Source organism: Apium graveolens, chromosome 9 (assembly GCF_009905375.1).
Source record: "Apium graveolens cultivar Ventura chromosome 9, ASM990537v1, whole genome shotgun sequence".
Classification (NCBI taxonomy): Eukaryota; Viridiplantae; Streptophyta; class Magnoliopsida; order Apiales; family Apiaceae; genus Apium; species Apium graveolens.
The window spans coordinates 288076669-288091308 of NC_133655.1; the positions used below are offsets into that span (position 1 = coordinate 288076669).

The window sequence follows — 14640 nt, forward strand, 5'->3', positions numbered from 1 at the left end:
TGGATTGACCCTTTTCGGTACACGAACACAAAAGTACATGAACACAAATTTTATGTTCATGCACGTGTAATGTGATTCTTAACAAAAAAAAAAGAAGAAAAATATTATAATAAATTTATAATTATCTCTGTATGTAATTATAAAATAAAATTCTAATAACAAAGAAAAAACTCTTACAAGAAAAAAAGATTATTATATAAACTTACTTATTGTTTTGTTACTTATCAGTATTTGAATCTCTAAGACTCCACCTATTGGTTATATTAGTTGGCTAAAACTATTTTAACTAAGGAGATTGTGACATGGTCCAGTAACGATAAGTACTCCCTCCGTCCAATTCATTTTTAAGACTATTATAAAGTATATTTCTATAATTTACTTTTTAAAATTTTATTTTTCTGTATAAAAATTTGAACATTATATTTTTATCTAAAATAAAAAAGTATTTAAAATTATCTTGGGAACGATACTTTACGGGAGACTTAAAATGCGTGTCGATCCCTCGTCCCCAGTATAAAGAACCTAGAGGAATGAAGTTTTTGTAGACAAATTGTTACTTGTGTTATATAGATTCAGAAGCGATTACACGATGAATAAAATTAGGAGCATATTAATGCCACTCTCTAGAGCCTGATAAAGAACTAGCCGCTTTTGCTAACAAATGTGCAGCTAAATTCGCAGACCTACGAACAAATACTACTAGAACATCATCAAAGTGCTGAAATAAAGTAATACATTCTAACACCAACGTATCGAAATACGATCGACCACACCGTCCTTTGCACGCCACAGCAAGAATCTGAGAATCAATTTCGAAAATGCATCTCCTAAAGTTACTAGCCTGCGCCCAGGATAATGCTTCTTTGAGTCCCATTGCTTCGGCTTCTCGAGGTATCATAAGCCCTTCCCACCGGCTGCTTCTTGCTTTTATGAATTGTCCTGCTGCGTCTCGAGCCACACTGCCCAGTCCAATGCTTCTAGTATCTTCAAATAACGCTGCATCTACATTAATATGCACCCATCCATCAGGTGGTTTCTCCCACTGTGCTTGAACATTTGATGTTAACCTGGTTCCTCGTCCATTAACTTGTGCTTTCCTCCAAGCTGTTAATAAATTCATTGCATTCGCCTTTGTACCAAACACTGAAACATTCACCTTCTCCCAAATCCACTTATTTCATCTATTATAGATACTCCAGCAGATTAATCCAGCTAGACCACACTGCTCACGACTACAATTTTCAAACAACCTTCGAACTTTGTCAAAAATAGTATCAGGCGGTAATATAATAATATACTATTTCAAGTTAATATCAGACCAAGTATATATATATATATCCTACTATTTTTATCAAATCAATAGCCTTAACTATTAATTCGGAACAAATATCTTCTTGTTGAAGTAGTTTTCGGTAGTTCGTTCACTGGGAAGGACTAAATTTAATACTAGTTCAGGTTGTAATTCTTTTACTGTTTAGAAGTGAGACGAATAATTGGGTTTGTGTTTTTAAACTAATTTAAACTAATAAGCAAATAGAATCAACGATTTAACGATGATAGAAAGCAATCCAGGAATAAGGGTTCTTCATTGATATTAACGAATGTGGATAAACTGTGATATTAAAGTCTCATGTTTTTGCTAAAAACATTCCTCTAATAATTATATTGTTCTCTCCCAAGACACAATATAATGCCTACAACTACATATTGAAGTCACTCCCATGATCAATCAACATATAATTATAAACTGTTCAAGCCCATGGAATTTCAGTTTCATAACTCGCATAGAAATAAAGGGTTCGCGACTCCCTCAATTGTGTTAAGCACTCAACAACAAATTAGCAGAGCAGAGAAATCACAGTACAATCACAATCATAACTAACCAATGAATACTACCTAATTTCCAGATTATGGAATTAGTTACTCATAATATATGAAGAAAACAAGCATATATATATATATATATAACCGAAATCATGATTACAAGAGTATAAAGTTAAGAAAGATACAACTTTACGAAATCTCTCAAACTTGGAATGAATCCCTTCAATCCTTGATCAAGTTCTCTCTAAGCTTCTCTCTCCATCCAATACACGCTCTCTCCAATGTATCCCTCAATAATCCTATAAAACCTAATATAAAAGTGTTTTTAATTATTTTCTAAAATAAAATACAAGTTGGATATTTTTGAAATTCGTAGGCTGATTTGAAGGCCTGTTTCAGATCTGATTCAATCCAAAATAAAATATTAGACCACTTCCAAACTGAAGATAATTCTTTTAGCTTCGCGTGGACTGGTAGATGACCCAAATCTGATGTCCAGAACTCAAGTTAAGGCCCAAACACCGATTGCTGCGCAAGCCCTCCAACAAATTCGAATTTCCATATGATTTTAGCCCAAATAAGCCAAATATCTTCCAACTTTGAGAATAATTATTTCCTGTCATTAAACACTAAAATAATATTAATAAATACCCAAACAAATACAAAATCATATAAATATGCGGATAAAATCCTTGATATTAATATATATTCTATCAAATATCCCCACACTTGATATTTTGCACGTCCTCGTGCAAACTAATACAATAAAGTACTAACTAATACCACTTTCGTAAGGTGATCACGGTTGTATTTGGCATATGCAACAAGCCCTTTAAACCCCAATAGTATATGCCAAGTCAGCAATAACCCTCAGCTCATACACCAAATTTAGACATATCAAGCTCACACACAATATCACCATATAGTTGACACAAGTACAAAGTGTGTGTGTGTGTGTGTTCAGCTTAACAAAATGCTCTCTATTGAACCAAAAACAAAGACGCACAAGTTTCAACATGACAAGTCATGCGACTTAATAGCCCCAAGCTGAGTAAAATAATAGATCTTAGACACTTCGTTACTTAGCACTAGCCATCGTTCAAGTTTAGCAAGGGATTTCCATGTCTTAATTTATTTCTACAATAATACAACTATATGTACATATGATTTTTTTTTACTGCTCGGTCTAAGGTTGGGTGGCTCCTCAGTGTAAGTGAGTTACGACCGCCATAAGACTTCACAAGCTCGGTCTAAGGCTGGGTGGCTCCTCAGTGTAAGTGAGTTACGACCTCCATCAGACTTTGCCAACCATATTATACACACATATATTCAATGGTTTATTAACTGTGCAATGGTCGAGATCCCTAAAGATTTATGCACTAATACCCATGTAGCGAGTGTTGGGTCAGCAATCCCAAACCATAAAAGGCTTTAGGTTACTAGGCACAAAGCCCCCTAAGACTTAATTACTCGAGTATTAATGAGCTCAACCTAGTCAATCATACCAAAATTTTTAGTGCGTACTTTATTGCTACTATTCATAATCTGTTTTTTTTCTCTTTTTTTTGAAGACATATACATCCCATAACTTCCCCAAACTTAACCATTTATGTACTAAGATCAAAAAAGAATAGTCAAAATTCAAATCATCAACAAGTGGCTACCCCTCAAGAAACAAGCATATTTCAGTCTCAGTTCAAGAGCATAATAATAGTGTGTTAAGAAATAATCTCTGCACTAGTAACACTACGCATGCAATATCTTTAACCGGTGATCATAGCAAGACAGTCAAATATAAGGTACACATAATATCATCATAGGTCACCAACTTGGACTACTACTAATTTGAGAACATGCCATGATATGAAATACAATGCAATGAAACCATCATACAATGTAATTATATGATACAATACAATCTATATGAACTATTTTACAAACCTAAATTTTTTTTAGACTTTTAATTTATTTATTTTTTTATATCACACGAAAACACAATTGTGAACACATCCCTACACTTAAACGTGGCAATGTCCTCATTGACGCACACACTCACTAAACAAATAATCCTATAATACAAAGAAAAAAAGAAGTACTCCCCTATGCATAAGCATGAAGTGAAACCTCATGTAGCCTAACATGTCATTCAACAAGTTTTGTTGTCTTCCAACAAACCAATCCTTGTAAGTGATTGTTTATCTTTTGGTCAAACCACACTTCTGCGACTTGTTGGCAGGCTCGATCTTTCTTTTCTTTCCGGCTTGTTTAAGCTTCATAATTATTTACGTAATGTTTGTTCAATCCGAGACTCTTATAGCAACGACTGATTGTAGGATTGAAGCCCAAAAACCAATATGCAGGGTTGTTCTGGTGTGTCAACATCCGATACAGGTTGCTATGCATTTTGTACTCGCTGGTTTTCTTCTCCACCTTTGAAAATCCTAATTTTAGACACATGTTGTAGCAGGAACAGAGACCATGTTTTTTTTCACTGCATGACCATGTAGAAGAACTGCTTGATCATGCTACACTCTTTAAAAACAAGTGTGTGGTGCACAACATGAGCATGTCAAAGTGTGCATGAGCATGCTAAACAGGTGAAAATCAAGCGCAGCATGCTTCAGGTGCTGCATGACCATGTTGCAGATGGTGCATGACCATGTCTCAAGCTTAAAAATAACTTCAAGCAACTGTAGAATAGGCGTGACCGTGTGAAAACTTGCATGACCATGTAGAATGGTAAAAAATTAGTCGAGGTAATATGGTGTGATGCATGATCATGTTGACAATACATAACCATGCTGCTTGCTGCAAAATTAGTCGGACCATCAAGCTTTGGATGCATGATCATGCTGCAGAAGCTGCGTGACCATGTCAAATGGTGGAAAATCAATCAGAGGCTTTTTCTATACGGAGTGATAAAGTTAAACATTTGCATGATCATGCTTTTTGATGCAAAAGTAGTCGCAGGTCCCTTTTATTCTGTGCGAGAATGCTTTAGTAGCTGCATACCCATGCTCATCGTTGTGAGAACAATCAAGGTAGAAACTTCAGGCTTTTTATCCACATAAGAACTCCGTTCAGCCTCCATAACGAAAGTTTGAAGATTGTGTTTTTAATAAACATAATTCAACTTTATTGGCAACCTGCACCGATGAGGAAACCTGTTGTAAGTACATCATGGGGATAAACTTCACTATCAATCACAGTTCAATAATATACAGAATGACATATATATGTATATACACACACACACAATAAGCATGGGTTGCCTCCCAAGAAGCGCTTGTTTAACGTCATTAGCTCGATGCCTGTGATTCTTTTAATTTTATGGTGGATATATCGAAACCATCTCTAATAGTCCAACTGTAATATCCACTTTATTCACAACTTATAATTCACATGCCAGAGAATAATGTGCATCAATTTTATCTTCCACTCCACGAGTATAATCAGTGACTTCTTTTACAAGTTCTTCCATAACATCCACTAGATAACACCCAGTTTTAACTGAAAACCCTTTCACATCTTGATTAAGATCAAAGTCAACCTTTTCTTCTCCCACGTTCAATGTGAGCTTACTAGCTTTTACATCAATATTGGTTCCCGTGGTTGCCAAGAATGGTCTTCCCAAAATAATTGGAATATCAGCATCCTCATTCATCTCCAACACAACAAAATCACACGAAATAACAAATCTATTCACCTTTACTAAAACATCTTCAAGTACACCTAATGGATATTTTATTGAGCTATCCGCAAGCTGCAGTGAAATTCTTGTCTTCTTTAACTCTCCCAAGCCAAGTCTTTTGTAAATAGAAAGTGGCATTAAACTCACACTAGCTCCAAGATCACACAAGGCTTTTTTAATTCCGATTTCAGCAATGGTGCATGACAAAGAAAAACTCCCAGGATCCTTTAGTTTAGGAGGAATTGTGCATTGAATGACAGAACTACATTCTTCATTAAGAGTGATTATTTTTACCTCCTCAAACTTCTTCCTATAAGACAACACCTCTTTCATAAATTTTGCATAAAGGGGCATTTGAGCCAATGCATCAGCAAACGGAATGCTAATATGAATCTCACGAAACATCTTCAAAAACTTTTCATACTGCTTATCTAACTTGAAATTTTTCAACCTTTATGGAAAAGGAATTGGAGGGATGTATGGTTTTATTGGAGCTTTATTTGTGGGCTTCTCCTTTTCTGGTTCATTGTCAACCCTTTCAGAAATCTCCACATTATCTTGATGTATTTTTCTCTTCTTAGGAGGAAGAATCTCATCTTTAAGTGCTGGAGCTGCAATTTCTGGTAGTTCTCTTCCACTCCTCAAAGTGATAGCCTTGCACTGCTCTTTGACATTCACATCAGGTTGACAAGGAAGTGCTCCTTGTTCACGAATACCAACCTTATTTGCAATTTGGCCAATTTGTGATTCCAACATCTTTTGAGATGACGCCATTTTATCAAGCCTTGACTCAACCTTTTCAAATTTAGTCTCTATATTGGCGAAGGCCCCAGTAGTTCCTTGTATCATTTTTTTGAGTGCAACTTCCCAATCAGCAGGTTCCTTCTTTTCCGTAAGCGGAAGTTGATATTGTTGTTGCTGCTGAAAACCTGGAGGTGGATTATGTCTTGGAACTACATATGTTGGATTTTGAGTATGGTTGTTGCTATAAGAGAGATTATTGTTCGGCCTTTGATCTGGATTGTAATAAGAATTATTTTACACAGGCCAAGATTGTCTTCCTTGAATAAACAATGCTTCCTCGGGAAATGAACATATGAATATTGATCAACACCATAATCATTATACTCACACATTGGAGAAGAGATAGCATTAACATTGGCCCTTTGCCCACGTACCTCTTGAGTCAGGGCATCCAATTTCAGAGTGAGCAAGTTCATCATCTCCATATCTTGAGCTGATTTAACTGAGTTTGCACAACTAGGTGCCCGTTCATAGTTATTTGCGGCAAGTTGCTCGAGAAGTGCTTTTGCCTTGGTTACTGGTGATTTCTTAAAATCTCCTCCAGCTGCCACATCCAAACCTAAACGAATTTCTTCCCATAAAAAGTACGTAGAAGCCCGATTTATTACAATTCTTAAAGATACAAATAAAGGGTTCGCATCTCCCTCAATTATGTTAAGCACTCAACAACAGTTTAGCAGAGCAGAGAAATCACAGTACAATCACACAATCATAGCTAACCAATGAATACTACCTAATTCCCAGATTATGGAATTAGTTACTCATAATATATGAAGAAAATAAACATATATATATAACTGAAACCATGATTACAAGAGTATAAAGTTAAGAAAGATACAACTTTACGAAATCTCACAAACTTGGAGTGAATCCCTTCGATCCTTGCTCAAGTTCTCTCTAAGCTTCTCTCTCCATCCAATACACGCTCTCTCCAATGTATCCCTCAATAATCCTATAAAACCTAATATAAAATTGTTTTTAATTGTTTCCTAAAATAAAATACAAGTCGGATATTTATGAAATTCGTAGGCTGATTTGAAGGCCTGTTTTCGATCTGATCCAGTCCAAAATAAAATATTAGACCACCTGCAAACTGAAGATAATTCTTTTAGCTTCGTGTGGACTAGTATATGACCCAAATCTGATGTCCAGAACTCAAGTTAAGGCCCAAACACCGATTGATGCGCAAGCCCTCCAACAATTTCGAATTTCCATATGATTTTAGCCCAAATAAGCCAAATCTCTTCCAACTTTGAGAATAATTATTTCTTGTCATTAAACATTAAAATAATATTAATAAAGACCCAAACAAATACAAAATCATATAAATATGCTGATAAAATCCTTTAGAATATATATAAATATATATTCTATCACTTTTATATCCTTTCTAGTGAGCCAAAATCCATATTTCACCATGTGTTAGGTCATCTTTGGCTTTTCTCCTAAAATATGATTATTTAGATAGACAACATTTGTCAGTTATATCAACTATAAAACTCTTGGATAGCTTGGTGGAACAATATTTGTTCATATGAAATTCGTAGGCTGATTTGAAGGCCTGTTTCCGATCTGATCCAGTCCAAAATAAAATATTAGACCACCTCCAAACTGAAGATAATTCTTTTAGCTTCGCGTGGACTAGTATATGACCCAATTCTGATGTCCGGAACTCAAGTTAAGGCCCAAACACCGATTGATGCGCAAGCCCTCCAACAATTTCGAATTTCCATATGATTTTAGCCCAAATAAGCCAAATCTCTTCCAACTTTGAGAATAATTATTTCCTGTCATTAAACACTAAAATAATATTAATAAAGACCCAAACAAATATACAATCATATAAATATGCGGATAAAATCCTTTAGAATATATAAATATATATTCTATCACTTTTATATCCTTTCTAGTGAGCCAAGATCCATATTTCACCATGTGTTAGGTCATCTTTGGATTTTCTCCTAAAATATGATTATTTAGGTAGACAACATTTGTCAGTTATATCAACTATAAAATTCTTGGATAGCTTGTTGGAATAATATTTGTTCATATTCATCTAATAAATCTCTCCAAACTCCATGCCTTTAAGTTCACAATCCCATTGTGCTAACTTAGTTAAGTCAAACCCAATAATCAAAAAGTATCAATATACTTCAACACATATCTCACGATAGAGGGAGTACTTCGCTTTGGCGAACCCACTCCTTATGGATCTAGGTGTTAACGTATTGGACTTATTGTAAGGCATTTGATCAACTATATATAAACTTTAGGGTTTTGTTAATTTTAAAACGATCATGATCCCATCATAAAGAGATTCCCAATTTTTCCTTGAATAAAATACTTCAAATCAATATTCGTCAATGGTTTGATTTACAGGTAGTGAGGGGGTCGCAACGGTCTCGCTTAAAATCCATAACCTTACAAGTTCAATGAACCCGCTTTTGACAAAATCGCCCCATGTTGGAAATAAAGAAGATTAGTATTTTATTCCGTGTTTCATAAATACGAGAATCTCATAATCGTTAGTTTATTTTAAAATATTGAATCATTACATATTTTTATCTTGTTCAGCAAACATGGTGTGGGTGTCGTATCTAATACATACATTCTTAATCTAAATAAGCATGCATCATTAAACTACTATTCACATACATTCATCATATGAGAATATATATGTAAAGTGTAATAAAATAAATGTGGTTAGTTATGGCTTCATCCTATGTGATCTTCATCAAGCTAATGACAAAGATCTAGGACAATCTAAGATGGAAAATAAATACAAGCTAACTATTACATGTATTCTTTCTTGAGTTATCTTTTCCTTGTATTGCTTTCTTGGATGACCTCCATGTGGGATTACCCTTCTTTGATCTTTAAATCTTCATGTCTTCATGTACATTACAAGAATGAAATATAAAAACTAATCTAATGAAGTTACAAGAAGAACTCAAGTTACATTCGAGATTTAATAATTACGAGATCAAACGACATGCAAGTCGTATTTAAAAAAACATAATCATTAACCTAAAGTCATAATCTATAACCATCCATCATGCTCAATTAGAACATAGGAACATGTTAGTGTTAGTGTTTGTGCACCAGAGACAACACTATAATATTTTAGTTTAAAATATTTGGATTGTTAATGTTTATGTTCTATCGATTATTCCCTTTTAAAATTTATTAATTCTTAATTTACTGCGATATAAATGTTAGATTAATAAATATCCTTGAAATATGATATGCAATTCTATATTTCTAAGTACGTGACTTAGAAATGAGATTATGAGAATAGTATCAATATTTCTAAATGTCCATAGTCGAGTATTATTATTAATGGACACTAATAATGCATTAAAACTGGTGTGTTTGTTGACTGATGATCACATCTCATTTATCATAAGTATAGTGATACTAAAGTCAAAAACACATGCAGATGTAAATGTACATGGTGTTGGATGGACCCAATGTGAGATTCTACATATATGTTGTGTCATAGATAATTCTCAATGTGATAATGATGTAATGGTCCTTAGACTTAAAGTCATTATATTTTTATACGAGAATTAATGTAATTTGATTACATTAAAAGTTAGCTTTGGCCGGGTAATGATAAAAGTGTATTTCGGGTATATTATGAATCGTATGAGAAATATGAATGATCTAGATGAGATTTAACCCTCCTATTTTAGGAGTGATATTATTGGCATCTTGTGTGAGCTAGACTATAAAATGCGTGGTCACGCTCAAATGTTGATTTGATATGATAGTCTACTCATTGATCAAGGAAACTTGGATTAAACTATGATGAGTATGACACATTACATGCCTCTAGTTTAATCTATAATATTTGGTTAAAGGGATTATATTACATTGTACATTATCACGAAAGGTTTAATCGCATCACCGATTTATTTATTATTACTTGGATAGCAATGATGTATTACTAGATGTCACTCATTGTTTATAATTTTAATATGAGATATTAAAATTATTGTCAACGTAATAATAACCTACAAGATCACACACAAAGAACGCTTGAAGGAGAAATAATTTAAATTAAATAAGTAATTTGTTTTATTTATGATATTAATTAAGTATGACTTAAATAATTAAATAAATAAAATAGAGAAATTATTTAAACTAATTTCGAAATAAGTTATTAATTAATTAAGTGTGACTTAATAAATAATAAATTGGGATTTCGGATTAGTATTAATTATAATAGATTATAATTAGAAAACTCTTTCTTTCCTTTATATAAACTCTTTAAGTGATCATTTATACGTATGGATACATGGTTTACAAAACCCTAGCCGTTCAAAGAGAAAGAGGAAGAGAGGTGGAGATGGAGTTCTGAGGTGCTAGTACACATCAATCATTCAAGAAAAACGTTTGTGTGGATACCGTAGATCGCGAGAGCGGGATACAGGGTGATTCAACAAGGTTTGGAACTCCATTAATCCTCCGTTAATGAACTCTTAAAGCTTCTTTAATGTAAATATTCTTACTATGAATTAAATATCTATTTTCGCATGGATCATGCGTAGGGTTTCAATTTTATTCTGTTTTAATTTAATTTTACATCATTTTCATTGTGTTTATGTGCATGAAACCCTTCAGTTAGAATACATAATATGCTCTTAACATATCATACCCATCATGATCTAATCATAAAAACCAAATATGGCAAAATTCAGAAAATTCAAAATAAAATATGATAACATTAAATCGCATATTACATGGTCTAAATGGTGTCAAGCGCCTTACAGACGAGTCGCTGATGGCTTAACCATCAGTTTTGTTCAAACGTGTGTTTTCCTTTCCGAAAAGGTACTCATCGCGAAAATCAAACACCAGACCCAAATTTCTACAAATCTGTTGTATCCGATTCAGAATCGTATCAAATATAATTCTCATAATAAGAACAAAAATAAATCATGTATATATTAGTATATATAAAGATTATATAATCATCATATGATTATATAACTATCATAAATATAATATATTTAAAAAATATATATAAACATAACATCATGCAAAATATACAAAATCGCATGCATAACAATCATTGAAGATTGTATACATGCTATCATTGTAAAACCAGTAAACATATAAACGAATTAAACACTTTTCGCAAGTAGCTCTGATGTTATTGAAGGGTTTCGATATACAAAACGCAACAGAAACTGTAAATAAAATGTAAAAAATCAGAATTTTTGAAATCCACCGCAAGGTCCATGCGAAAAGCAAATATTTAATTCGTAGATCAGATTATTTATCTTAAGAAGTTTTACAAATTAATTGACTAATAGAGATCCAAAACTTGTTCAATTACCACGCATCCCGCTCTCGCAATCTACGCTCTATCGGTATTCACACGAATGTTTGAACTCAAAGATTGGATGTGTACTATCACAAAGTCATTTCTTCTTCCTCTCTCCATCTTCTCTCTTGGTGGCTAGGGTTTTTTAATCAAAGTCTTGCATCCAAAATCAGCCACACATGATATATTATATATAGGGTAGAAAAATGAATGATAACTCTTAATTAATTAAGAGTTATTATTAATTTGAAATTCCTATTTGTATTATAATAAAGTCTCACTTAATTATTTAACAAATAAATTTCATAATTAATATTAGTACATTCAAATATCATTATTTATCTAATTAATTAAGTCAAACTTAATAAATATTATAAATAATTTGAATTACTTCAATTTAATTTAAATTCAACTTAAATTAAATAATCATTCAAACATTCTTTGTGTGTGACCGAATAGGTTATTATTACATTGACAACAAATTTTAAATCTAATTTAAAATCGTGAACAATGAGCGGCATCTAGTAATACATCATTGCTACCCAAGTAATAATAATTAAATCGGTGATCGATTAAATCTTTCGTGGATAATATACAATGTAATGTAGTCCCTTTAATTACATATTATAAATTAAATTAGAGGTATGTAATGTGCCATCCTCATCATAGTTTAATCCAAGTTTTCTTGATCAATGAATAGATACAAGTTACCAAGTTTAACACTTTTCAGAACCACATCAAAACGCTTGGAGACATGTAGAACTCCACCTTCACCTTTAAAATTGAAACCCTTATTGTCTAACATACTTAGAGATATGAGATTTTTCGTTCTAAGTGGAACATTCCTAACATCATTCAATGTGCAAAAATTATCATCATGTGTCCGAAGTTTAACGAAGCCTATTCCAACTCTCTCACAAATAAAACTGTTACCATAGAAATTTTTCCACCGCCTACTTGCTCGTAGGTTATGAATCACTCCTTGTGCGTACATATTTGGTTAGACGCTCCAGCGTTAAGAATCCACATATTAGAGTGATGCGTGTGATTGACAGCAACTAGAGTAATATCTTTTTCAGAATTATCACCAGCTACAGCAGTAATACCTACAATAGTACCCGCCAATTTTTCTTATTGCTTATTGTTCTTGGGACAGTCAAATTTCCAGTGCCCCTTCTCTTTACAGTAATTGCATACATCATTAGATTTCGAACCCTTAGGAGATGGTTTCATGGATTTATACTTTCCCGACTTTCCCTATTCGGTACTCCCACTGGCTACCAACCCAACAGCCTGATTATCTACACCTATACCAGCCGCCTTATGGCGCAACTCTCTAGAATGAATAGAAGATTTAACCTCCTCTAGAGAACTAGTATTTTTACCAACAATAACCAATTGCACAAAATTCTCATATGATAATGGTAAAGAAACTAACATAATTAAAGCAACATCCTCATCTTCAACTTAACATCAATATTACGCAATTTTAATAAAATTATGTTTAACTGATCTAAGTGATCTCGAAGAGGCATACCTCCCTGCATTGGCATACTAAATAGACGCTGCTTCATAAGCAATTTATTTGTTAAAGACTTTGTTATGTAGAGACTTTTAAGCTTCAACCATAAACCAGACGTGATATCCTCATTCGCGATTTCAGTAATAAAATTATCCGCAAGGCATAACCGAATTGTTGAGTGTGCCTTTTCTTCGAGAATGGTCATCCAAGCGCTTCCAAAAGCAACCGATTATATGTTCAACAGCGCCCAGAGCCCATGTTGCTTTAACAAGACAGGCATCTTGATTTTTCATAGACTGAAACTGTTTCTCCTAGTAAATTTGTCGACCTTCACCTTAACACCACTAGACATCCCAGACATCACTCTCCCTAAACCGAAATTCAAATCCTAGAATTAAAACCAGGCTCTTGATACCCATTTATTATAACGGAAGCAAGAAAAATTATAATAAACGTAAAAAAATAACGCAAATTGGCAGAAGAAAAAAGTTTTATTGATCTTGAGGATACAATTTACAATATACATTTAGGTTATGTCAATACATAGTACAACATATGTTTAGGTTATGCCCTAGAGAGTTTAGACTCTCTAGGTGGTTACAGAAAAGCCTAGAACAAATAGGCCCAAAACAGATAACCCTCCAAAAACATATTCATCGCATACTCTAAAAAATTGTGTTGGGCCGAGCAAGTCTTAACTCTACATTAGTATAATATTGTCCGCTCTGGGCCGAGTTCGCACGAGTTTGATTTTGGGCATCTCCCAAAAGTCTTCATATTAATGGAGTTATCTAGCTGTTTATATACGAGCAATTTGCCCCTCCCACAAATAATGCGGGACAACTCCTAACAATCTCCCTTTCACATATCAGGCTCGATACTTGCCGAATCTGCCACTTGATTGTGTGATCTAGCTCCATTTGACTCATAATGGAAATACAACTGCCTATTTGCCTCCTTTTGGGCCTATACTAGAAAGCCCGCCTACCCCCTCTTAAGTCCATCCTGGGATAGTCCATATTCCGCTTCATAGGTCAATTCTCGGAGTCCATATAAAATTGTTATGAACTGTTATAACCATAGCTCTGATACCACTTGTTGGGCCGCGAGCAAGCCTTACTGCATATTAGTATGATATTTTCCGCTCTAGGCTAAGCCCGCACATGTTGGTTTTGTGCATCTTCCAAAAGGCCTCATATTAATGAAGGGTTAAATATCAAGTAGGTCACTTACTGCATCCAAATGTATCAAACGAGTCACTGGTTACAAAACTGACTCAAATGAGTCACTCATTTAAATATTTATATCAAAAATATCACTCTATTGTTAGTCGAAATTCTTAAAAATATTATATATCGAGTTTTCCATTTTTTTGTTAATGATATTACATCGAAATGAAAGGTTACGAGTTATACTATTTTAGATAATATTGTTAGATTTTTAAAATTTTATCAACTATTTATTTTT

At 33.6% G+C, this 14640-nt stretch overlaps 2 protein-coding genes across 2 annotated transcripts; both read right to left on the reverse strand.

Moving 5' to 3' along the window:
• Nucleotides 1–610: 610 nt before the first annotated feature.
• Nucleotides 611–1120, reverse strand: LOC141686546 (uncharacterized). Its single transcript, XM_074491574.1, has one exon. It carries the CDS (start codon nt 1118–1120, stop codon nt 611–613), a length of 510 nt encoding a protein of 169 aa, XP_074347675.1.
• A 4095-nt stretch (nt 1121–5215) lies between these two features.
• On the reverse strand, nt 5216–5920 carry LOC141686547 (uncharacterized). The gene has a single exon (XM_074491575.1). It carries the CDS (start codon nt 5918–5920, stop codon nt 5216–5218), a length of 705 nt encoding a protein of 234 aa, XP_074347676.1.
• Between the last annotated feature and the right edge of the window lie 8720 nt (nt 5921–14640).